This window comes from Dendrobium catenatum, unplaced genomic scaffold, assembly GCF_001605985.2.
Source record: "Dendrobium catenatum unplaced genomic scaffold, ASM160598v2 fragScaff_scaffold_1365, whole genome shotgun sequence".
NCBI classification, from domain to species: Eukaryota; Viridiplantae; Streptophyta; class Magnoliopsida; order Asparagales; family Orchidaceae; genus Dendrobium; species Dendrobium catenatum.
Window position 1 is genome coordinate 421,375 of NW_021319827.1, and position 26,209 is coordinate 447,583.

The following is a 26,209-nucleotide window of genomic DNA, read 5'->3' on the forward strand; positions in this document are numbered from 1 at the left end:
TATTATTTATACTATTAATTATATATTTAATAATATATATTTTAAGTTATATTAATTAAGAAAATTACATTAATATTTAATTACTAATTATATTATTAATCATTTAGTAAGTTAAATTAGATAATTAATTTATTCACTAATTATTTAATTACTTTACTTAATTATTAATAATTAAATTATATTAATTAAGTTAATCAATAATAACTTAGAGGCGTCTAGGGTTTGCCTTTCATCTTCTCTTTTCGTCGTTCGGCTTCGTTGCTTCGCAGGAGCTTGCACGCGTCGATTCTTCGGCTCCTTCTTGGCTATTGGACTTCGCTCCTTCGACGATCATCCCTTCCTGTCGGATCGGAAGTTACGACATTTTGATCGGAAGCAACAACGGGAGCTCTGTGAAGGTAACTTTCTACCTTTCGCGCGCTTCTTTCGGCCAAATCCCATAAATCCGCCGAACCGAGGGATTTAGTAAATCCGGGATTTAAGCCGTAAGCCGTAAATCTTTAATCCAGGATTTAGCCATCGCCGGGAGTTAACGCGCGCACAAAAGCCGTTTGGCTGGATTTAGCATAAATCCAACGTAAATCCCGATGTAAATCCGATACCAAATAGCCCCTAAGAATTAATCTAATCCTGGTTAGCTTTCCTTTTTGGTTTCAGGTTTCTTGGTTGCCGTTTGCGTGAGAGCTTCCCTCGCTTGCCATTGCCTATCGAGGGTTTGCTTTTCCTCTTCTGCATTTAATCGTTGCTGTCCTGCTTCGCGTGAAGTAGAGTTCTGAAAGAGTCAAAGCTTCTCCGCCTCCTCCTCCGACGTTGTTCCTGTCGGATCGGAAGTCGCGCCGGGAGCTCGAAGGTAACGATATTTCTCCCCCTTTCGCGCTCGCTTCTTTGGTCGGATTTACGAAATCCGGGATTTAGGGCAAAAATGGCGAAAACGCCGTGAAGTATAGATTGGACTTACGATTTACCTTTGTATTTTATTGGCGTTTGGCAGGATTTAGCTCAAATCTTGCCTAAATTCTGGCCTAAATCCTGCATCCAAAGTGGCCCGAATTACTCTCTCTATCTATAGCTTTCCGAAAACTCGCGCTCGTTTTTTCAGCACTTGTGATTTGTCTCTTCAAACGGAGTTAGACGGAAGTGTAATTTCAGACCCGTGTCCTTTCGCCAAGTTTTTTGTCTTCTTTTTTCTCTTCCTATGTTTTTCTTTGGTAGGTTTTCCTGGAATTAGGGACTTCGGGCTGAAAACATAAAGTTCAGGGCTGAGAAAAACATTTGATTTTGATATCAGGATCAGACTCGAAGCGCCTAGTTTGTTCTATAATTTGATTGGTAATTTAAAGTATCAATTTTGATGAGGCATGTTATCATCTTAAACTTAGGTTAAGTTTACCTAAAGGGAGATTTGCTAAGAAGGGGATGGATATTTTGATAAATAAAAATGGTTAAATACATACTTAAAGGCAATTTATGGGTTACATAGATGCAGGAAGATAAGTTTAACTTAGAGGAAGAAAGGCTATTTGATAATGACTATTTGATTAAGAATTGTGCATTATAGATGTCATGACTGATTATTAGTTTTATTTTTTTTTTGGGTAACCGTTATAGATGTCAAGATGTGAAAAACCTGCACGTTTTCATTCAAGTTATGGTCGAATGACCACACCTAACCTCAGGATTTACCATAGGCGAAGGTGTTGAACACAAGATGAATGTATTGCATGCAAGATAAGGGCATTGAACACAAGTCCAATGACTTGGCCCTTCACTAACACCCTCTTTTGGCTCTCACATGAGAGAAAATTGTGGGAAATCGCCGGATTCCTGCAACTTCACTAAGTGTACAGCGGACATGTGGGTTTTCTTGTGATTTTAGAAAACTAGGTGCATGGTTTCTAGGGACCTAAGGGTTTGGAAACGTCAATTACACAACCGATGGCTTAGAGACCTAGGGATTTCCTAAGTTTGAAGGATTTTACCTCGTCGGGTCAAGTCACGTCGCTACCGGGTATCCGCTCATCTAGCAAAGGCGACAAAGCGCAAGGAGAAAGGGCATGATTGCTTTCCAAGCCTCTCCAGATGTTGCCTTTACTGTCTTAATGCTTCCGGAAGGCACCTCCGTTGTCATGAACTTGCCGGAGCTGATATAAAAGGTGGAAGAAACCTCTGGATCTCTCTTGAGTACAGGAAGGGAGGGAAGACATCAAGCCTTGCTTTACTCTTGCCTTGGAAGACCCCAAGTGGTTGAAGGAAGGAGAAAACCCAACTACAGGTGCTGGTTCCCTATTAGAATTGCACACCAGTAGCAGTCAGAATGGACGAACCTCACGCGAACAAGCACAAGAAATGAAAGTCTTTGTTTCAGCCTCAAACACGCACACATGGCTTCTACAGGCGGTCAAACTAGAAGAATCGCATACAGAAGCTCCCAATCTCCCTCTCTTGACTTTCACTCATGAACCCCTACCCCTCCCTCAGATCGCAGGTACGCACGCAAGGATCTGCTTTGCTCGACCTCCTTTCACGCACGTTTAGTCTTTGCCGATCTCTCCCTTTCTCGGTTGGAAGAATCACACGCAAGGAGGCTCTCATTGAATGAATTCTCTTCGTCGCAACTAGATAGATTCACGAATGACCGAGAGTGTTGAATAGAATACCCAAGCTTTCTCTTGTTCCTGCTATGCTTGAAATGTGGAATGTTCTACCTAATATGATCTTCTGCGCTCAAATCCATGCTGCACCCGCACAAATTAGAGGGAAAAGACCTATAGCAGCTGTCAGTTCTGTTGGATTCAATTTCCTGATTTGGGAAAGTCAAATAAGCTCAGATTTGATCAATAGGGCTGATTTGGGTTGAAATTGAGCCCAAATCGAACTCGTTTCAAATCCGATTGGGTTTGATTGAGTCAATTTTATAAAATTGGTCTTGAATCGGTGCCAAATTGAGCCGAATTTGGTTCGACGGAGCTCGATTTGGCTCTATCAACTCAATTTGATGAAATTGAGCTAGAATCAACACTGATTTGGGTCAAATTTGGTTCAACGGGGCTCTATTGAGTGGGTCGGGTCGATTCAAACCCAATTGGATCTGATTCGGCTCGATTTAACTCGACTTGACATGAAAAATGTGTCAATACTCAGGATGACATTTGATATCTTTCTTAATTTCGGAATATTATCAATGTACGAAGTTTATGAGAATGCTCTCATATAATTAATAAAAGATAATTTGAAAATACTGAAATTACTGAAACTTCTGTTCATTTTAGTAGTTCAATAATTCAGAAAAAGGAATGATAAAAATTTTAAAATATATTTAATATTGTATGATTTAAAAATAATAGTATGGATTCCTTTTCTATACAAAAATTAAATGAGGTGCTTGAATTCTTTTTTTTAGAATATGAATCCTTTTTTTATTGTATTTATATAAAATTACACCTAGTGCTTTATGAAGTACTGTTTGATGATTTCGGCTGCCTTCTTTTTGGTTTTACTTTGTCTCATGTTTCTGATCTCTTTCCTTTCCCTTCTCTCTTCTCTATGAATCCTTCCCTCTCATGCAGATTTTTGCATTTTCGATCCCTTCTCTAACCCTCTGGTCTCTCGATTGTCTATAGTTCTATGATTCTCAAAATTTTAATCTTCTTGCTCCATGACCTAAGCCACACCTATTCCTGTTGCTGGAAATTCTTGAACAACCTTGAAGGTGTAATTTGAAACAAAATCTCATTATATTATTGTTATTGGAGTCTTTCCCTGCTTCCCGCACATCACTTCACTTGTGATTTGTTTTTGCCTTCCAAAGAATATTATTTTTTTGTAATGAAAGGCAAACATCATATGCCTTTTTGTAGGATATGATGAGCAGATGGTGTCATGTCTATATAAGGAAATAAGGTAGGCCTATGGTGTTCAGGATTTTTGGTTGCTTGTTTGGATTTTGTTGTTTTTTTAGGCTAATTTTGTTGCTTCAGTTTTATCTGTACATCTGTTATGTTTAAACTTTGCTTATGGATGATTAGAATACTCATTGAAATGGTTTTGTTCATTAATTTGATTATTCTCTTTGTTGTTATGTAGGTTGTTCAAGGTTTAAGCGCTGTGATTTGAGGAAAAATGGTGCGTTATGTTGCAAACAAATTACTTTTAGCATACAGTATGACTTTATCATCTTATTTCTCCTTAAATTGATTTTGTAAATTTGTTTGATGCATGAAGCTTGTCTCTTAGGATTGTCACAAGCTGCCTTGAGTTGGAGTTTCTGATATCTAGTTTGGATGCATCCTCAATCTGCAAATGAGAGCAATATTTTCTTATTGTTGTAATGAACCTTTAATTAACACTTTGTTTAATCAACCATAAGGATTGTTCACTTCCTGTTTTTTTATAAATTTTGATGCTACTAATTAAATTGTATTATATGAAATAGCTAAATGATGATGTCATCCAATGGGTCATTGCCAAGTATAAGGGCACAAACATACACTTAAAGCAGTTAACTTTATTTTGGGTCAATAAAAATGTATCAATTAGGAGTTATGTATGGTTATGGCGTATTATTAAATAAATTGTTTGCATGTATGCCGACCAATGGCTCATCATTTTTGTCTGAATGAGGGAGAGTATTGGAGAATTACACTCTTTTTAATTGTGCTTTATGCAAGCATATATATGAGCAAAAGAAAATAACCAAAAAAGTTACAAAAAATCTTCAATACTGAAAAAAAAAATCATAGTAATAACTATTAAATAGCCTTGTTATTTTTGTTTCACATGTGATAAGATAGATATGGTAAAAATACCTAGAAAAGTCATGAATGTATAGAAAATATGAACTTGTATTTGGAAGCAATGATGGCCAGAGATACATGGTAGTTGGTTTGTTGCCTGAAAGTTGCAAGTTTAGCTGGAGCGGGATGAATACTTGCAGGATTCATGTTAGAGAGGTTAATGTAAATTGAACACAAAGAGTCAATCGTATCACATGAGATTCATATCAAAGAAGGCATTGATAAGGTTCTCAAATAGAGGATGAATAATGTCACATCGACTGCTGAAGACCTACTATGAGGGTAGAGTAAGGGTGTTGATAAAAGGCTTTGTGTTTATCAATGGATGTATTAACAAAGGTGTTAATGGAGAGCATTTATGGAGGCATTGACGGATGTATCAACATAGGGCATTGATGAAGAGCGCTTATAGAGCATTGATGAGAGCATTGATGGAGAGCGACAAATGAGTGTGTTGATTAAAAAAGTGTTGATAAAGCTATTAGTAGAGTGTGTCGATGGACATTTTTGAAGGAGGGCATTGAAGGAGTTATGAAAAAGGATGGTAGCATAAGAGATGCTTAAAAGAGTAGGCAAGGTAGTGATAAGGTGTCTGTTAGAAGAGGACTAATGCTAACGTTCCTTTGGGGAGATGTATTAGTAGAGGTTTCCTATGAGGAGAGATTCAAGAGTAGAGGCATTGTTGTTGGATGAGTGTGAATGACCTAACAAGGCAAGCAAAATGATGGAGTCATGGATGAAGTTGCAATGGCGGTGCCGAGCAATGAGGATTATGCATCACAGTGGCGTTTTATCACCATAAAGCATCAGCAAGAGGGAGGGTGTTATGGAAATATGGTAAATGCAGCCAATGAGCAACCAAATATATTGCAAAGATTCGAGTTGTAGGGGATTCAAGCTTTTAATGGGGACCTGCCATCTATGAATTGTGACGATGACAAAGAGACGTCAAATGCAAGGTATGACTACGAAGGCATCACGAGAGAGCTAGACGTCGAGAGCTAGAGGTCAAGGATTTATATTGCGTTAGTGATGCCATAGGCTTTGAAGACATCATCGATATCAATGATCTCGCAAAAAAATAGAGTTCAAGGGCACACTAAAGTTGAAGGTGCCAATGGAAAGGCTGTTGATGATGAAACAAAGGAAGGTTTATAGCAAGGAGAGGTTCATAGCAATAGTTGCAGGGAGATGTGCATTGGGTTTGTGGACATTCACAATGAGGGGATTTTGATATATACATCCAAGGTTGGTGCATGTTAGAAAGAGGGAAATGAAGCTGAGGTCTATGATAAGCAGAGGGATGCAACAGTTTATAAAGTTTGAAACAGAAGAGATGGAGTTGCAATATTAGTGTTTCTAAGAAAATTGTGGAGGTCGGCGAGAACAAGTTTTAGGAACATGTGGCGAGCTCACAAACATTAGATGTTTGTGAATAATAGATGATTAGAAGTAATATAGCTCTTGTAACTTGTTAGAGAGAATATGAGAGAATTACATCTCATTTCAAATTTTTTAGTGCAAGCATATACATATATAAACAAAAGAAATAAACAAGAAAGGAATATAAAATTTCCTCGAAAAGAAACAAATAACACAATAATAAACAATAAAGATTCTTGCTATATATTGTTTCACATATCATCATATGATAATAATTTGACCCAACTTGGCCTGAAAACTAAAGTAATTGTAAGTCTAAAAGTACAAGCTATGTCCTAGTTGGCTCACAAACTTTAAATTTTAAGCTAAGGAATTCGGTTTCTATATATAAGCAAAATAAATGAACAAGAAAGGAATACAAAATTTCCTAAAAAATGTGCAAGTATTACGATAATAATTAATGAAGATCCTTTTTATATATATTTTTTGTAATCATCAAATAATAATTTTACTTGACTTGAAAACTAATGCAATTATAAGTCCAAAAGTGCAAGCTTAGGTCCTAGTTGGCTCACGAACTTAATATTTCAAGCCAAGGAATTTTATGATTGAATGACTACATTTTATTGCTTGAATATGACTAAAGGGTTATTTGGTTTGAAGGGTTTTTGGTGTTAAGTATTTCAAATGTAGAGTTTTAAAAATGTAGGTATTTGGTTTGATAAAAAATAATTTCAATGTAAAATTTTTAGGAATTTGAAACTCACCTCTTTGTTCATTTTTTGTGTATTCCAAAATATGTTATTTTTAACTGATTTTCGACCGCACCACACATCTTCCACACTCATTGTTGCAAGATACTACTATCAATGCCACCTTCGACTGCCACTGGCTGCTGGCCACCACCAGTCGTTGTCGGCCCCATCTACGCTCGCCGCCACCGTGAACACCGCCAATCACCTTCGTTGGGCTTTTTGTGAAATTCTTTTTTTTTTTCAAACCAAACACAAAAAATAATCTCATCTATTTGTTTTACACTAAACCAAAAAGTCAAATTTTTTCAAATGCACTTCATATATTTATAATTTGTATTCATTTTTCAGCAAACTAAATATCCCCTAACTTTACAGAGCCAATCAATGTGGTGTTTATGAGCTTTTGCATGCTTGATTGATGGATTTAATGGCATCAAAAAATTATTTCAGCAATAAGATATGGATCGACTCAATTTAGTTCCGCCTAGGACTTGTATTTCTCGTTCAGGATCATGCAGAACTTTTCAAGTCAATGAATCTTTTTATATCTTTGGGGCATTTGAAAAATTAACTGTTATCTATCTTCAATAAGTTTATACTTTATATGATATCATTTTTGGTAGTTAAATCAGAATTTGAGGGTTTTATCAAATTAGGCTCAGCAAATCCTTTACTATACTTTTTGAACTCTAGGAATGCCTTTATTACAAATCTCTAAACCTCTCTCCATCTTTGACGAAGTTATGAATAAAGTGATACTAGAGAAATTGCAGTTATTCATTTGGCATGGTGTTTGCTTATTTATTGGTTACATATCAAAGTGGAAAAAGTAATCAAAAGACAAAGTTGCTCTGGTGTTAATGTAATGTGCTTAAATGGTAAGTTAGATGTACTTCAAGAGAGGTTATTAAAATAACAACAACAAGAAGAAGCCTTTATCCCACTGTGGGGTCGGTTACATGAATCCTTTTTCTCCATTGTGTCATATTAAAAGTCAAATTCTCATCTAAATCTAATAAAGAAAAGTCATTTCTAATATTTTCTAACCGAGTCTTTTTAGGTCTACCTCCTCATTTCTTAACATAAGTTAAATATACATCTACTTTCCTAACCGGGTCATCAGAAGGCCACCATTTTATGTGATCAAACCATCTAAGGCGACTCTCTCTAATTTTATCTTCCACTGAAGCTACTACAACCTTTTCACGTATATGCTCATTTCGTATCATCTCTAAGAGTAAAGCCACTCATCCACCTGAGCATCCTCATCTCTGCAGCACTTAATTATTTTAATGGCTTACATTATGCACCATAAAGCATTGCAGGTCTCACTACCATCTTATAGAATTTTCTCTTAAGTTTGAGAGAGACTTTTCTATCACACAACAAGCCCGATGCATTCCTCCACTTCAACCATCCAACTTGAATTCTACTAATAATATCTCCATCTATTTCACCGCACTCTGAACAATAGACCCTATATATCTAAAACGTGTACTCTTATTAATGACTTGATCGCTCAAAGTCACAAACCCCCACTAGATCTTTTACTACTAAAATTACACTTCATGTATTCGGTTTTAGATCTACTCAAATGAAAACCTTTAGACTCTAAGATTGACCTCCATAATTCAAGTTTACCTTCAACTCCCTCTTTATTCTTATGAATAATAAGAATATTGTCAGCAAAAAGCTTACACCAGGGAACATCCTCTTTCATATCTATGGTAAGAACATCCATGACTAATTAAAAAATATATGGGCTTAAGGCTGATCCTTGATGATGTGATCCACCTGAAATAGGAAAATATTTGGTCAAACCACCTTGTGTTTGAACACGTAACAACTCCTGCATATGTATCCTTAATGACATGAATATAAGCATCATTAAACCCTTTCTTATGTAGAACTCTCAATAGCACTTCTCTTGAAACTTTATCATATACTTTCACTAAATCAATAAAAATCATAAGTAGATCCTCTTTATTCTCTCTATACTTCTCCATCAAACCTCTCAATAGATGTATAACTTCCATTGTAGACCTACCCGGCATGAATCCAAATTGATTTTGAGAAACATTATTGTCACGTTGCAACCTATGCTTCATAACTCTCTCCCATAGTTTTAAAGTATGACACATTAACTTAATTCCTCTATAATTTGCACAAATCTTGTTCATCACCTTTATTCTTAAAAATAGGAATCACTACTCTCATTCGCCACTCATCTGGCATCTTTTTAGTCTTCAAAATAATATTAAAAAGTTTATTAAGCCAAGAAATTCCTTTTATCTCCTATGCATTTCCACATCTCTATTGGAATATCATCAGGTCCAACAGCTTTTCCACACTTCATTTTCTTTAAAACCTCTTTAATTTTGGTTTTGCTAATATGCCGATAAAAAAATATTTATTTTCATTTAGGGTGCTAAGGTCACTAAAGCCAATCGCATTCTCATAATCTTCATTGAAAAGTTTAGCAAAATACCTCATCTATCTTTGTTGAATAACCTCTTCTAATACAAGCACTTTTTGATCTTCATCCTTAATATACTTCACTTTTACTAAATCCTTACTACTCCTATCTCTTTGTTTAGCTAATTTATGTGTATATCTTTCGCCCTCCTTAGCATATAATCTTTTGATTAGATAAAATGTTTTGGTACATTTTTAAGCTTCACATAGAAGTTCTGAAAAAAACTAGAATTAGAACATGATTTTGTGGAGCGATGAAATAGAGAATATTTCTAAGAAAATGAAATCTATTTTTAAGGATGGCAAGCACCATTGAGACAACATTAATTATAAGGAAGCTAAAGTTTCTTCAATGAGGATTATAAGCAACTTAAAAGTTACATTTCATAATTCTTTCTTATATATGCTAGGTTCTTAAATGAGAAGAAGTGTATTAAATAAAGCAGAAGAAAAACAAAATTTACGGACATCAATCAAATTTGATGCGGTTAAATTGGGTTATAATTATCTCAAAAGTTTAAAACTCACTTGATATTCTTTGAAATTTTAATTTCCTTGAAATCTATTTGCTCCAATCTGAAGATGGCTTGGACATATACATATATACATGCATATATTTGTAATCATATAACACAAAAACAATATATTCGTGTACATATAATTACATATTTCATAATATAATTATCTAAATAAACATTACATACATATACTGATATGAAATAGATGCAGAACTTGAAGAAAACCTTGGCTGAATATTCAATTTCAGCAAAGCAGAAATTGGTAACAAGTAAACAATGAAGAAGATAACTCATGAACATTTTTATCGGATTTTAATGAGGGAAAAGATAATATACATGTAATCAATGATTAGAGAGGTAGATCCGCTCTCCCATTCAACCTAAATGCCGCTAGGAAGCCCTCAAAGAAAAGAACTACAACTATAAAACTCAGCAATGGCATACCCTAAACCATAGACAAACTTCCCCTTAAATAACCCTAGAATAAAAATAAATAAATAAATAACCCTAGAATACAAGAACACAATTAAAACCTTCATAATCAGCATAAACATAATTTAGGAAACCTTTCTAAATAAATAGAACCTTCCTAATCAACATAAACATAATTTAAAAAATCTTTCTAAATAAATAGAACTTTCATATCCTCCCTCATTAAATCCTTCCTAATAAACATATTTTGAACCTTCCTAATTTAAAACTTCCTGAAAAAAAAAAAACCTTTCTTAAACACCTCTCCCTTAATTACTCCTCTTTGCATAACAGCTCTCCTAGTCCCCACAAAGCCGGTTGAATTTCCCCTCTAGCTTGCCTCCTGCTTCCACTCAGCACTTGCCTGGTCCGGCCTACTGGATTGGCCGCGGCTAGGTTGGGCCAGGCCTTCTCTTGGTGCTGCTGCTCTCTTGCTGCCGCTCCTGCTACTGTTGCCCCTTCTGTTGCCTGTGCTGGGCCGGCTAGGTGCTCCCCCCTGTTGGCGTATCGTATACATATCTTAATTTGATTTTTTAAAATATTTAATTAAATTATAAACCCGACTTGAATCAACATGTGGTTTTTATTTTTCATGAGTGATATATATTTAATTATGTAGCATATGAATTGATCCAGTGGGCTTAAGGTGGGGAAATGTGTGCCAAAGTTATGGAATTTATTAATGATATGTATTAATGACTAGTAACTAGCATTAATAGTAGTTGTGGGGTAGCCAAAGAAAATTTTAATTTCATTACAACATTCGTATTGCAACAATGCTTCACATAGATTTTATATCTTTTTGTATTGAATGTGGAGATTTAAAAAAAAAAGTATTCATTATGAGATTCCTTGGTATATATTATGTGTAGCTTATATAGGTTTGATAGTTGATGCAATTTTTGAAGAAAAAAATTAGAACACGAGCAACATTTATAGAGATATGCGGCTTACAAGTAAAGAGAACTAGATGACTTGAAAATTTTCTTTATGTGAAATTGATAATTATCCTATTGATGGTAGACCAAATGATTCTTAGGTGGGATGTTTTTAAGCATTGTGAATATGCTATATCAAAGAAGTTGGAATTTGGAAATGTATTGTCAGTCTGAATTGATGGAATAAAGATAATGATGATAGGTTGGTTGTTAATGGTTGTCTCTAGAATTGGTATCGACTGGAAGTTGGCATTACTATTGTGGCACAACTTGCCTCGCATTCCCATGTTTGATATTTACTGGCGTATGCTGATTAATTAGTGGCTTCATGGGCCGACAGTTGCTCCTAACTTATGATTTTTTTGCTCTTAATATTCATTTATCTTGATAACTGATTGGTTAATGGGCATCCATCGGTCAGGCAGCCATTGGAATTGATGAACTTGTACCTATTACTGAGGTATTTATTCAAGTTTCATTCATTGAAATATTACTTGGTACAAAATGCTGAGGTCGAAAGATAAGCTGGTTCTTGTTTTATTTCTATACAGTTACATCATCATTATTAATTTCATTAATATCTGCATCATCGTCAGCCCTCCAATCATTTGTTTTTGGCCTTGTGAATTCATAGCCATGCATTTCTGTTAAGAATGACTTGTGTTACTTATTCTTATTCTTTTCTCCAGAACCTTACCATATTTTATTGGCTGTGCTCTTACATGTTAGTGTAGTCTACTGTTTTTTACTCTTGAAGTTTATTGATTTTTTTCATGAATAACATTTTAATTTATTTATTTTTTCTTCAAATACTAACTTATCTTTGCACTGTCAGTACTTTGACAGATATGATTATCTTGGAAATTCTTTTGAGCAGACTTATCGCTGCTATCCTACATCCTTTATTGATAAGGTATGAGGTGCCTTTTACTGTATTTTAAGTGAATATTTCATTTTCTATTTTGTAACAAGATTAGATATTTACTATCTTCATGCTTTATTTTAAGATACCCTATATACCATGCAAATAGTATTTATCGTTGTTACTCCCCATTATATAATTGTTTGCCAAATGAAGGTATTAAACAATTTCACCGAATTCATTCATCATCTTCGAAACTATCTTGAAGAAAGTGCTGCATTTGTAAATTAGGGATTTTTTTCTTTATTTGGATTGTCATATCGATATTCTTGTTAAATTTTCCAGAAATTGTTATTGTGCGTATTTTGGTTTTGTTGTAGCATTCAATTACTTTTTTTATTGGTAGAAACCTGGCGCTCGCCCCCTCACTAAAAATCATTTCCCGCATAATTCCTGTTACACTAAATTCTTGTCTTTGTCATCCCAACGATTTGGGGTCAACTGCATAAATTCTCATTCACTCATATTTTCCCATTGAATGCTACATGAGATGTTAAACTAATTTTACCCTAAATTCTTTGAAAATATAGATAGTGTTAAAGGTATGTTAAAGTTATGAATAAGGTTTAAAATTGCACAATTGGATATTGAGGCATTTTTTGTTTATGAGGCGAGGTGTGAGCCTCACAATCAAAAGGTTATATAAAGGTAAAATGAAAGTAAGAAGTAATATATTAACATCATAACCAATTATTATATTACAAAATGATAAATTAACATTTCAATATTATATATATATATATATAATCAACCGGTCAAAGCAACATAAGATATCAAACAAAAGTAATATAATATAAAAAAATCAAAATAAGACATCAAATAAATTTATCACAATTAGTTTCTCTACTTCACTCATACTATCCAACATGGCAACTTCGAAAGTTTCAATAATCAAATTAATAATATAACAAGTAATCAAAAGTCCTTAGCACTCTCAATATTCAGGGGGTCTTTATTGGATTTGTCATCATAGTGCATAGTTTCTTCCCCGCCTCTTCTTCTTCAATCTATCATATTTATCATCCCTGGTCACTAATAATTAATAAGAAATTGAGAATATTAATTTAAATTTAAGACAATTTCAAATAATTATTTTTTCTTAATTACCTTTTCTTCTTGTTTCTTATTATCATTGGCTTGTGTTAAATGTGCCTGTCTTATTTCTATTCCCATCGAAGAAATCAACATTCAAATCTTATTATTGTAAATCAGATGATGTGATCTCATTACCTTTATCCATAAACTATACATCATCTGATGACATATAATCATGTTGTGGGCATCCTCCTCATCCTTCAAATCCATTTTTTTAATTATTATGATTCAATCTCTTGTTGTATATGATGTACATCAAGAGGTTATCCTTAAGATTATCAAACAGTTTTTATATTTTGTGTGAACTTAATTATTTGTCCAGTTGGACTTATATCTAAATGGCGAGCATGTAGGTCATGGTATCTTAACAATAAAATGTTGTAGCTATGAAATGTCTCCTTCTATGTGAGCTCTTAACTCCTTAGCTTTTTCCATTGCATTGTAAAGGAAGCCCATAGATGACTATTTTTATGCTTCTACCATCTTATAAATTTAAACCAACAGTTGTTGTTAATGCATATGTGGCAATCAACTCATATGTGGCTGTAATATTTAAGAACATTTGAAAAAAGAAGTTTTAGTCAAATCCAAAGCTATCTTTTTTGTCAAGCAAGACAGTGAGGACTCGTAATCTGGATAACATTTTGGGCTTGAATGTGTGACAAGTGTTACGGAGGGCCTTTTATAGCCAGTTGCTTTCAAACATTTGTATGCATTCTAAATAAAAAATATCACAACTCTTGCTTTAAGATATTTCATAAATGCTGCTTAAGGGACCTACTGCATCATTCAACTCAATAGGAGATGGCAGCCTCAGATGATTATATTTTCTTGATATCACTTGGAGTCACTCTTTTTTTTTTTTTAAGTTTTCTAATACCCCGAGTGTGTGTAATCGTGTTTCTAATTTATGATTGTTAATTTTGTTAGGTAACACCCCTTACGTAACTTGTTCTGAATTTAGGTTGGAATTTCTGTTATTTATTGTTTGTTTGTTTTTTTTTTTCCATCTTGCAGCCACAGCTGGAAGGTGGTGACAAAAGTATGTTGCGTGAACTCTTGCAATCTTTTTTTTTTTTACATATTTTATTCATTTATACTTTCTTGGACACGTTTACTGAATTGTCTTCTTCTTATTGCAGTTATAATGCCTCCCTCAGCCCTAGACCGCCTTGGTATGTGATAAACGTTTTTCTATTTCCCCAAAGCATCATATTTGCTTGACTCTATTATGACATAGGTTGGTGATTGCAAGAAGCTAACAATTTGGAAATTCCCCTACAGCATCGTTGCATATTGAATACCCCATGTTATTTGAACTGCGTAATGCGGCAACTAAGAGAAGTTCTCATTGTGGTGTGCTGGAGTTCATTGCTGAGGAAGGGATGGTTTACATGCCATATTGGGTATTTGCATCTATATATGATTTTGTCACTCAATTGTTTTCATTTTCTTCTTGTCTAAATGATTTCCCATGCTAATTTGGATTTCTTCACATGTTTACAGATGATGCAAAATTTACTTTTACAAGAGGGCGATATTGTGCAAATCAAGAATGTTACTCTCCCGAAGGGATCATATGTCAAGTTGCAGCCACATACAAAAGACTTCTTAGATATTTCAAATCCCAAGGCCATGTAAGTTTGGCTTCTTCTTGGCTTATTTGATATTTCTACAAACTGTTATTTATGTCCGGTCCATTCTTTATAGCATCTAAAATTCTGCTTGGGATCATGCACATGGACTAGTGACCTATATTTCTTTGAACTCACAGTTTGGAAACCACATTGAGGAACTACTCTTGCTTGACTACGGGTGACAGTATCATGGTTCCATATAATAATAAAAAGTATTACATAGATATTGTGGAAACAAAGCCCACTTCTGCAATTAGCATTATTGAGACAGACTGTGAGGTTGATTTTGCACCCCCACTAGATTATAAAGAACCTGAACGATCCCAACCGTCTGGTCTATCCAACAAAGCACAAGGTCAAGGTACTTAATCTCATTTCCTTTTTTGTACCATCTGTTTTGCGTTTTTGTAACTGACTACTCTGTTAGTTGGTTGTTTGATAATGCGATTGCTGTTGATAAATCTAAAACTCCACAAACAGATTATATTGACAATCTAAAACCAAGACAGAGTAAACTTACAGCAGCCATAGATGTGTGTTGTATATTTTCATCTACACTTACCAGAAAAATACAGGGGCTTATATATATATATATATACTCTATGAAAAGGAAATAAAGGAGATGCCAAAACAGTGGCTGAGATCAAAAGCGTTAGGAATCAACGATGATAGAGAAAGGCATAAAGGTAAGGTAGTGCTGCTGCAGAGGAACTGGAAACATATTCAGAATAGTTTAACACTTTAACTACTTATCTCAATAAGGTGGCTTGCTTATCACCGCTCCGCAACAAGTTAATGATATTTTCCAACATCGGTAACTTGTTTCGTAGCTGTAAAAATTTCGTTATTGGCAAGGCTTTTGTGAAGATGTTAGTTAGCAAGTTGATCTTTGGAGTGAACATGATGAATGCGAAGAACCTTGTTTTTAATGCAATCCGGCACAAAATGAAAATTTATTTCAATATGTTTAGTGCAAGCATGAAAAATGAGATTTTTGGCAAGAGTAATTGCAGGCACATTATCACGATAGAGAGAGGTAGAATCCGGAGGCTCGAGTTGAAATTCTTGCAAAAACTGGTAGCCAAATTAAGTTAGTAGAAGCAGTTGCAAGAGCACGATATTCAGATTTAGTAGAAGAATGAGCGATAGTCTTTTGCTTCTTAGATTGCCAAGAGATTAAGATATTACCTAGATAAACACCATATCCAGAGGTGGCTCGGATCACCTGCCTAATCCGAATTAGAATAGGCAGAAAGTGTAAGATTGCTTGGCAGAATTGGCAAACCAAAGTGCAAAGTACCTTTAATATGAAGTCGTTTTAGAAGTTTGTAATGCCCTTCCATTGTTTGATGCATATATTGGCTAAGTTTATTTGTAATAGTTAAATATTGCAACGAACATACAAGATGATGATACAAGATGATGATATTGATCCGGAGTTGAATTTTGTAAGGTTACTGTGTCCTCTGTTAACAATTTAATAGAATAGGAGTGGAAATGGGTTTGCAACCTATCATTCCAGCACGGTTCAAAGAGTCAAGTGCAGATTGGGTTTGAGAAAGGTGTAAACTAGTAGGAGTGGAGGTCACATGCATTCCAAGAAAGAAAGAGATAGTACCAAGGTTCTTCATACTGAAAGTTTTGTGTAATTCTAAAAGCAAGTGCTGAATCTAAACTTCATCATTACCGGTAAGCTGAATGTCCTCCACATAGATCAAAATATAAATGGTTAGGAAGGGTCTGCGGTGCTATGTTGAAAACCAAAGTTCAGTAAATAAGTGGAGAAAGTTTCAAACTATTGTCAAGGTGATTGTTTTTAGCCATAGATAGACTTTTTAAGCAAACACAATACTTGGATACATTGGATCCTAATAACCTGGAAGCTGAGACATGTAGACAGTTTCATTTAATTTGCCATGTAAAAAAGCATTGGATACATTAGTATGCATAACTTCTAAGAGATCACAAGCACGAGAATGCAAAATAGTAAACGCTGATTTGTAACACTTAGCAAGAGCACAAGAAGTACAATGAAAAGTTCTTGTGCTGGAATTTGAAAGTTGCTTATGAATTTGAGAAGAAAGCATGATAGATGGATGCCCAAGTCGGTGATGCCACAATTGAGCCGTAGATGAGTAGGCAAGAAAGGTTGGAGCGTAAGAGGCCTTCAAGTTGTTGGAGTTAATTTGATAAAGCTCTCGACGACAGGAATCTTGGAGAATTGTGCAATGACTCTTTAGATCCTTTATGTGGTAGCTATTAGTATTAAAAAAAAATGGAGCAAAGATTGTCAGAAGTTAATTTATTTATGGAGAGAAGATTGTGAGAGAGTTTTAGAACATAGAATACAGGATTTAGAATGAGCTTACGTGTTGGAGTAGGCAAAATTCCAAGTCCCCATTGCCAATTAGAACTTGTCGGTTTCCTGTATATGGCTCTAAACTACAAAGATGATTGGAATCTAAAGTGAGATGTGAGGTAGCTCCAGAATCGAGAATCTAATCAGTAGTCACATGAGCCGTTTCAGCAGTCAAAGCATTAGTAAGCTGATAAGTGAGATCTGCTCGATACCATCATTTTATTGTGAAATGACCAGCTTTGACACAAATTTGTCATTCAATGTACAAGGAAGCCCTTCGACCACCACAAGAGGAACTGTGCATACCACGATTGGGTTTCGATGAATTTCGATGAATGGGACTGGTTACGACCCCAATTGAAACCACCCTGGAGCGCGACCTCTAATGGCTATTAAGGCAAGTGAAGAGTCAGGGGAAATGCATGTTAAATCACGAGCAGCCTCAGCTGCTAGGTTCAGCTCTTCACTGTATAAGAGCGCAAAAAAATAATCTAAATTAAGTGGTTGGAGGTTGGTTTGTATGGCTTTTTTAAAAGCTTGATAAGTTGGTGGGAATCCATCTAGCGTATAAAGTATAATATCTTCAGCAGCAAAATCAGAACAGGAGGCGGTTATAACATCAAATTTGCCCTTGATATCAGATAAGTATTATATCATGGTATCTTTGATCGAGTTATGATGCAACTCATTTTTAAGTTGAAGAATGCGAGATCTATTGGTGGATTGTAAACGGCGTTCAATAATATTCCAGATTTCATGGTAGGAATCCAGATTAAGCACATAATGTAGATAGGTTTGTGAAATGGTAGAGTATAAGACTGCTGCCAAATTCTAGTCTACAAGAATCCAGGTGTGATAACTGATATTTGGTTTAATCTCTCCGACTTCATTTAGCTTCTGTTTTGGTGGTTTAGATGTGGAACTGTTTCAGAATTTGAGATTTTCAAAGAGGATAATTATCTGCTGTCAACTGAATGTTGAAACCAGATTTCACATTTGTCATTAAAAAATTGAGCTGTGTTGGGATTGAAATATCAGTCATTTTGATGAGTGTGTCCTGTTGAAGGGAGGTTGAAGAGGTAGAAGATGATGCCATGACAAGGCAAACCAGGATTAACAAATTTATGAACCTTTATAAAATATGGAATATTTAATAGATGAGTTAAAACTTTATATAGAATAGAGAAATAATGAAATGTGCATATCTAACATGATGACAAAGCAAATTGAAAAATATAACAATTTTTATTATGCATAGGAATTAACAAACATTTAAAAGCTAAAAACTTGTATAGTGCTTTACTGTAAAGATTAAAAAATTAAAGATGGAAATAAAAACAATTTAATTCATAATAAATGCTCAATTTAAATGCATAATCCTTGAGTTTCATAAAGCTGACTAAAGGGAATTCGGTAGTTATCATTCTCTCTTTCATTCACATAATTTATTTCTCCTTTAGGTAGAATTTCTTCAATCTTCAAAGTCTTCCTCTTCCCCTACTTCAACAATAAAAGTGTATGGAGGTCGAGATGAACTAGCCCATTGTGGATGAATCCCCTTTAATTTTTAGTCTACTAAATATTACATACCACCTTCGATCATCTTCTTCTAGTACCTTTCTAATTTATCTCTATGGAGTTTAATTTTAGTAGCAATAGACCTAGTGAGGGGATTGTGACTTTGGACAATCAAGTCATTAATAAAGGCAAATGTTTTAGATATCTTGGATCTATTGTTCAGGGTGATGGTGAAATTGATGGGGATATTATCAGCAGAATTCAAGTTGGATGGTTGAAGTTGAGGAATGCTTCGGGCTTATTGTGTGATAGAAAAGTCTCCCTCAAACATAAGGGAAAATTATATAAGATGGTGGTGAGACCTGCAATGCTTTGTGGTGTCGAATGTTGGCCGCATAATACTAAGTTAAGTGTTGCAGAGATGAGGGTGCTTAGGTGGGTGAGTGGCTTGACCCTTAGAGATAAGATACAAAATGAACATATACATGATACGGTTGGATTAGCTTCAGTGGAAGATAAGATTAGAGAGAGTCGCCTTAGATGGTTTGGTCACATTAAACGGAGGCCTTCTGATGACCCGATTAGGCAAGTTGAGGTATTAGATTTGACTTATGTTAAGAACGGTAGAGGTAGACCTAAAAAGACTTTGTTAGAGAATATTAGAAATGATCTTTCTTTATTAGATTTAAATGAGAATTTGACTTTTAACCGGACACAATGGCGCAAAAGGATTCATGTAGCCGACCTCACATAGTGGGGCATAGGCTTGATGTTATTGTTGTTGTTGTGAGATCTTTTTCACTAAACCATTGCTCACCTTCATTGACTCAATTAACCACTCACAACTTTCATCATTAAAAACCAAACTGTCTGAATCAATCACATCTCTCAAACTGAATCTTTTTTTTCAAAATTTGAGTTTACTTAATGATCATTAAATCTCTTAAGCACTTTTATTCTAATCAATTTTTCTTTTTTATATTTGACCTATACAAAAAATCATAATGAAATGCATAGAATATATGATTTATTTAGTATATTTAAAATTAATAAATTATTAACTTGCTTGACGACTCAAGTTTCTCTCACATCTAATAATACTGCAAGTCAAACTTAAAATTTTAATGTTTGAGGCTAATTCAACATACATCTCCCACCCGCTCTGCCATATTGAAAATTAAAAATTATAATATCAATTCTAAAAAGTTTAAACAAAAAAGAAAATTAAATTGATGTAGAAGTTTCAGTTGAGTATAAATAGAGATCTTTTTATTTATATTACGGATGATAAATTAGATTTCAAATAGGCCAAAAGCATGATTATAAATACAAAGTTCTCCATACATGATCATTCGCCCATTAATTGATCAATAAATGCATATAAGCCTTAAATCAATTGTTCATCTAATTGTATTGTAGACTTATTCTTATATATATATATATATATATATATATATAGAAAGAAAAAGTAAAATGAGTGATGCTCAAACCAATCAATTCTGCACCACTTGTATATTTTCTCAACATATTAAGAACAATTTCATATATATATATATATATATATATATATATAACTTATTTGCCTGCTAAAACATAAGTAGGGTGGTTATTTGTTTGGGACAGCTCTCTTATTATTTCTTAAAGCAGCTTTTTAGTACAAAAATTTCATACTAAAAAGATACTTTAAAAAAATAGTAAAAAAACAGACCCAAATGAAACCTAAATTATCCAAAGCATTTAGTTTGTTAAGACTTGTTATCTTGTACGTTAGAACATATTATTGTATTTAAGCTGCTGTCTGATTTGAAATTTTCAGTTGAAGATGCTCTCGCTGAACCTGTGGCTGATGAACAGAAGTACAATCCTTTCAGTGGTTCGGCAAGGCGGTTGGATGGAAAGCCTTCAACTTATGCTCCCAATGTTCCTAACCTTGAGAAGTGCAGCCAGCCAGAAGTCGCCGGCTCAAAGAGTTCTACCACGAGCACATCACAGAGCTCTGCTTCACGCAAAACCTCAGGGAAGCTAGTCTTTGGTTCAAATGCAGGCCATGCTACCAAAGAAGCTCAGAGGGTATTAAAAAACTTATTATACCATACTGAGGCTTTGTTTGGAACGGCTTTCTTCCTGCTTCTTAAAGTAGCTTTTTAGTAGAAAGTTGCTTTCAGAAGCAGTAAGAAAGTCGTCCCAAACAAAGCCTCTGAATTTCAGTTCTCAACTCTTGCCATCAGCATTTCCATCATTTCTTTTCTGAGAATATTAAGAATCAAGTGTAGGAAATTGAGAATAATTAATTGAAGAATGATTATTTTAGAGGACTATAAAAATATCATTGATAGCTTTTTTATATTAGATGGAAACTTTTCTTATAGTTTTAAGGTAGATTTGTATTTAAGAGTACTTTGATTGGGTTCTGGTTTCAGGTACCGCCCAAGGAAGAACCTCCAAAGAAAGAAGAGCCCAAGTTTGAGGCATTCACAGGGAAGAAGTACTCACTGAAGGGCTGAAAGAGCTGATAAGCTTGTAGCAATGTTTTATCAATGTTATCAATGACTAGAAGTGTTAATATTTGGTAAATAATTTATCAACTTGTACAGCCATGCTGCAGTATTATAAGGATAAATTACTCTGCATTCTTTTTTATGTTATTTAAATGTTTAAGTGTTATATGTATGTTAAGCTCTTTCACTTTTTTTAAAAAAATAACTTTGTAAAAGAATATTTAAGAACATAAAGACTGGTCATTAGAGTGACATAGATGTAAGGATTGGTTGCATTCTTAGTGTAGAACATTAGAAGTAAACCTAGCGGTTATGAAAATTAGAGTGTTTACAATACATTTTAGGAGTGTATTTGAAAATCATTCTTCAGTTCAAAAATCATTTTGATTGTAATGTCACTGACTATTGCTATTGTCATGTTCTTTCGTTGCCAATCAAACCAACTAGCCATCGCCACCTACCTCCGACCACCTTCGACATCGCCTATTGTTAATTGTCGCCGCCCTTCACCGACTGCTACTGTTGTTCACTGTCCTCACCATCATCAATCTTTTATCCCCCTTTTGTTTCAATTCCTCGACTATTTTAATTTGCATTCTTGTAATTCAAAAAAAAATTAAAAAAAAAAAGTCATTTGTATCATACTCGAACAAACAACTCAAAAGTATTTTTAAATACATTATTTTTATTTTATAATACATTTCTTCTACTCAGCATTATATTGGCTATATTTTTCCTCTCATAGCATAGTTTTACATTTAGATAATTTTCAACCGAACTACATTTCATTGTATGACATACACGAATCACATTCGAACCCCAAATCTCATTCCAAAAAATTGGTAGGTGAACATTATGATGTCAATATTGGCGTCGGATTGTTCACCTATGTCCAAAAAAGCGATTACCTTCGCACTCTGCTTAGCTTCGCAGGAAGCGTGCGAAACAGGAGAGAGATGATTACCTTCACAAAGAAGCGTGTGAAAAAAGAAAAATTGAGTTTCATTGGAGATAAATTATCACATTTTGAAGTTTTAAGGTATTTTAGAGTGAAAATGGGGTTTTCTGTTGGAGATGCCCTTAGGAAACGATCTAAACAGTCTCATAATCAGAAAATTAAATATTTTACTTCGGCTGGATATTTGATTAGGATAGCTGTAGGTTCAAACTATCGATCCCTTCATATAGTCTACTGAAATATGAGTACAGGGCCTACAGGCTTTTTTTTTTCTGTCTATATATTTTCCTCAAATCAAAATTTTATATGCTATACTGCTGTAACAAATCCAGTTTCAAGCCCTGCTTGATTCGAATTGGGCCAAAAATTTCATTTGATTTTTTTATTACTTCTAAGATAACTCAATGTATGAAGCTCTCTATAATACTGGACTTACCTGGCTGACTGGATTGGCAAGGTTTTTTTTTTTTTTGTAAGATTTACATACATATAATAAAACTCTTTTATCTAATACCTAAATTTTTATATTTATTTATATGATATTCAAATGTCACTATTTCATCAAAGTACAACAACAATAACATAAGACCTTTACCCTACTATATGAGAACAATTATTAAGACAAGTGACCTGACGTAGCTCTACGTTCGGATGTCAATAACATATCGCCACGTGGTTGTACTCGATACCGCGCGGCCTGACGACTTGACCTGGGGTTGCTATGTTCGCGTATTGCTCGGTATTGCTCGGTATTGCTAGGTATTGCTCGGTATTGCTTGGCATTGCTTGACAATAATGAAAAATATCGCTCTGTGAAGACCAATACCGAGAAATATCGAGCAATATCGGTATTTCTCGGTATTGGTCTTCACAGAATGATATTTCTCGTTATTGCCGAGCAAAATCGACCAATACCGAGCAAATACCGAGCAATACCTAGCAACACACGAACATAGCAATCCCGTCTCCGTTCCGAGTCGAGGATGTCGGGCCGCGTGGTAAATAGTGAGAACATGTGGCACTATTTTACTGACGTCCGAACGTAGAGCTACATCAGGTGACCGGACCAAATAAAAGTTCCCTATATGGGGCCGGTCACAAGAAACATTTTTTAACCTATGTTATGCTAAAAGTCAAAATCTCATTTAAATCTAATAAAAATATTATTTCTAATACTTTAAAATCAAATCTTTTTACGATTAAAAAAATAGAGATTTGCATTAGGTAATAAATAGTAAAATTTGTTCAATAATCATGAATTTTTTAATATATTACATCAATGTGTATATACTATATATAGAAAAATATTTTTTAATTTAAATATTTGAATTTTATTCAAATAATTATAAAAATTTAAATACAGATACATAAAAAAATTATATTAGTTCTATTTTTTTTTTTCAACAAAACATCAATATATTGGTAACTCGGTATCTGCAGTCACTATTTATCATGGTTTTGGATGTCAGAAACATCATAAAGCATGTCTAAGAAGTAAGAAGGCATGGAGTAAATATGCAGATTTTTATTTTAATTTAGGTATCTAATTGATGCTAAGAGTTGATGAATGATAGTTGACACAAGAGTGTAATAACTCAAATATGTGAAATAAATTTTCTTGAAAAATATGAAAACTCATATACTAGTATTTTTCATAGGCATGTCATATGTGAAGTAGAGCACTTTGGCGCTAAACTGGTGAGTGCTGCGGTGTCAGGACATGAATATATATATATTTCATATACTAATATTTTTCATATGCATGTCATATAGTACCAATGCATCCATATCATATTTCTATCAAATACAATGTATCATATATATCATGTATTTCATATATATCATATGCTCTTGTATTAGTCTTATCATTCTTGTCATATATTTTTATCAGTAATACTCGATATCATGTTCATATAATATAGGCAATTTATCATTATATATGCTCATATGATATACATTTGTAAGCAAGATATGACATCTAACTACTTATAGAATTTTTTATATATCAAGCCCTACAGTCCTTTTATATCAAATAGGAATCAATCTCAATTATATCAATCATGTTATCAGGAATCACTCTTATATCTTATATCATAAGTCATATAGCTTTTATATAAAAAGTCACTACTCCTGTCTATCTGCATATCATGTCATATCAATCAGTCTCCTTATACACTCTTTTAAGTTCCTTGTACATCCCAACATAATGAAATAGTTGAAAGAAATAATAAAACCTTAAGTTGTTCAATCTATGTTAAATGAAAATAAATTACTTGTTTTAATACAAGGCATAAACATAGCTTATTATGTACTAAATTGAGTAATTATTAGCATGTATTAAATAAAATATCATATAAATTAATTAAGTGTGGAACATTAAATTTATCTCATCTTAATGCATTTAGGTGTAAATAGTTATATTAAATAATGGAAAATGCAACTTTAGAAATTTTGATGCAAAATCTAATGAACCAATATTCTTAAGATATTTATTCATAAGCTAAACATTTAAAATATTCAATGAGTGAAGCATGATTATTGAGGAGTTTATACATTTAATATTCGATGAAAATAAATTTTTTAACTTAAATATAAACATAATATTATTTCTTCGAAAATCAGGTTCTAATTTATTTGTAGTTCAAATCTTAGATGGATTTTTATTTGGATAGACTAGTGATTTTATATGTGATGGAAATCATGAGCAAAAAAAAATTGATATGGTCATAATAGAAGGATTAAATAGTTCTTAAGCTTATAAGTTAACTTAGAAAAGAATGATCTCAACACTATTACAAAATTTGTTCCTATGTTAAATAAAATACAATGAAAAATTACTTATGAAATTTTACACTTATTAAATTTATATCACAATTAAAATAATCCCAACCTCAATTTTCACAATTTTTTCTCATAACCAATAGAAACCATATAAATTATATCATTTTAATTACATGCCAAGAATATTTTTTAAATATTAAAATACTTGTATATTTCAAAGTCTATTTAAAATACTTTATTTCAACAACACCATCATGTTCTTCATTCTTACTAAAAGAAGAAACATCACAATAAAAGGATGAAAAATCAGCAAAGTCTATAAGATGAAATATTAGAATGTGTACAATGAAGCATTAAAGTTATAAAAATTGTTTGAGCAGAATATGATTTGATGAAAATATATTCATTTTCATTTTAAGAGTTTTTATGGTAAAATGACTTTAAGGGATATTTTTTTAAATAGCTATAGAAGGCAGATATTTGATCAAAAATGTGTATTATGAGGCATAAAAAGTTAAATTCTCTTATAAAATTGTAACAATAAGTTAAATTTATTTATTTTTTCTCTTGTTTTCATCATAGATCATAATTAAATTTTATTTCATTTATTGTGGTATGGTGTTTTTACACAATAAATCAGCTTTTATTTTTATAAAGAGGATTATTTTATTTATAATTATTGAATCACAACAAAATAATTTACAATGTTATACATTGTATTACACATTTTCAATTCACTAATCAAAATAGGCTTTATTTTATAAAATAATTTTCGAGTGTATCAAACAAATTGCTAGTTCAATTTGGTCAAAAATAATTTTTTTTCCAATGAGAAGTAAATATATTTTAGAAAATAATTAGTTAATGTATCTTATTTCTTTTATATTTAATATGTGATAAAAGGACGAATTGAAGTTATCTTGAATTTATTTTTTAAAATGAATTTTAAAGTGTGTGAAAAGCATTTATTTTTTAAAATAAACAAAACATTTTATTTAAACTTTGCTAGCCTAGAAAAAATTTATGCCAAATTATTTTAATAAAAAAATTATATATATATATATACACACAATTATTTCACTTTAATCCCCTCCTAAACTAATATAGA

At 33.3% G+C, this 26,209-nt stretch overlaps 1 protein-coding gene across 3 annotated transcripts; it reads left to right on the forward strand.

The window, feature by feature from the left end:
• Positions 1-214: 214 nt before the first annotated feature.
• LOC110101430 (ubiquitin fusion degradation protein 1 homolog) lies at positions 215-21,485 on the forward strand. Of its 3 annotated transcripts, none has more exons than XM_020829331.2 (11): positions 215-398; positions 658-850; positions 4,084-4,122; positions 12,169-12,246; positions 14,368-14,392; positions 14,493-14,525; positions 14,635-14,756; positions 14,857-14,987; positions 15,125-15,342; positions 20,681-20,934; positions 21,285-21,485. In XM_020829331.2, exons 3-11 carry the CDS (start codon positions 4,120-4,122, stop codon positions 21,366-21,368), a joined length of 948 nt encoding a protein of 315 aa, XP_020684990.1. In that variant the 5' UTR covers positions 215-398; positions 658-850; positions 4,084-4,119; the 3' UTR covers positions 21,369-21,485. The 3 variants fall into 3 exon arrangements, with proteins under 3 accessions (XP_020684990.1, XP_020684991.1, XP_028555524.1); XM_020829332.2 differs by having other exon boundaries at positions 218-398; positions 4,084-4,159; positions 15,125-15,348; XM_028699691.1 differs by having other exon boundaries at positions 218-398; positions 15,125-15,348.
• Positions 21,486-26,209: the final 4,724 nt, after the last annotated feature.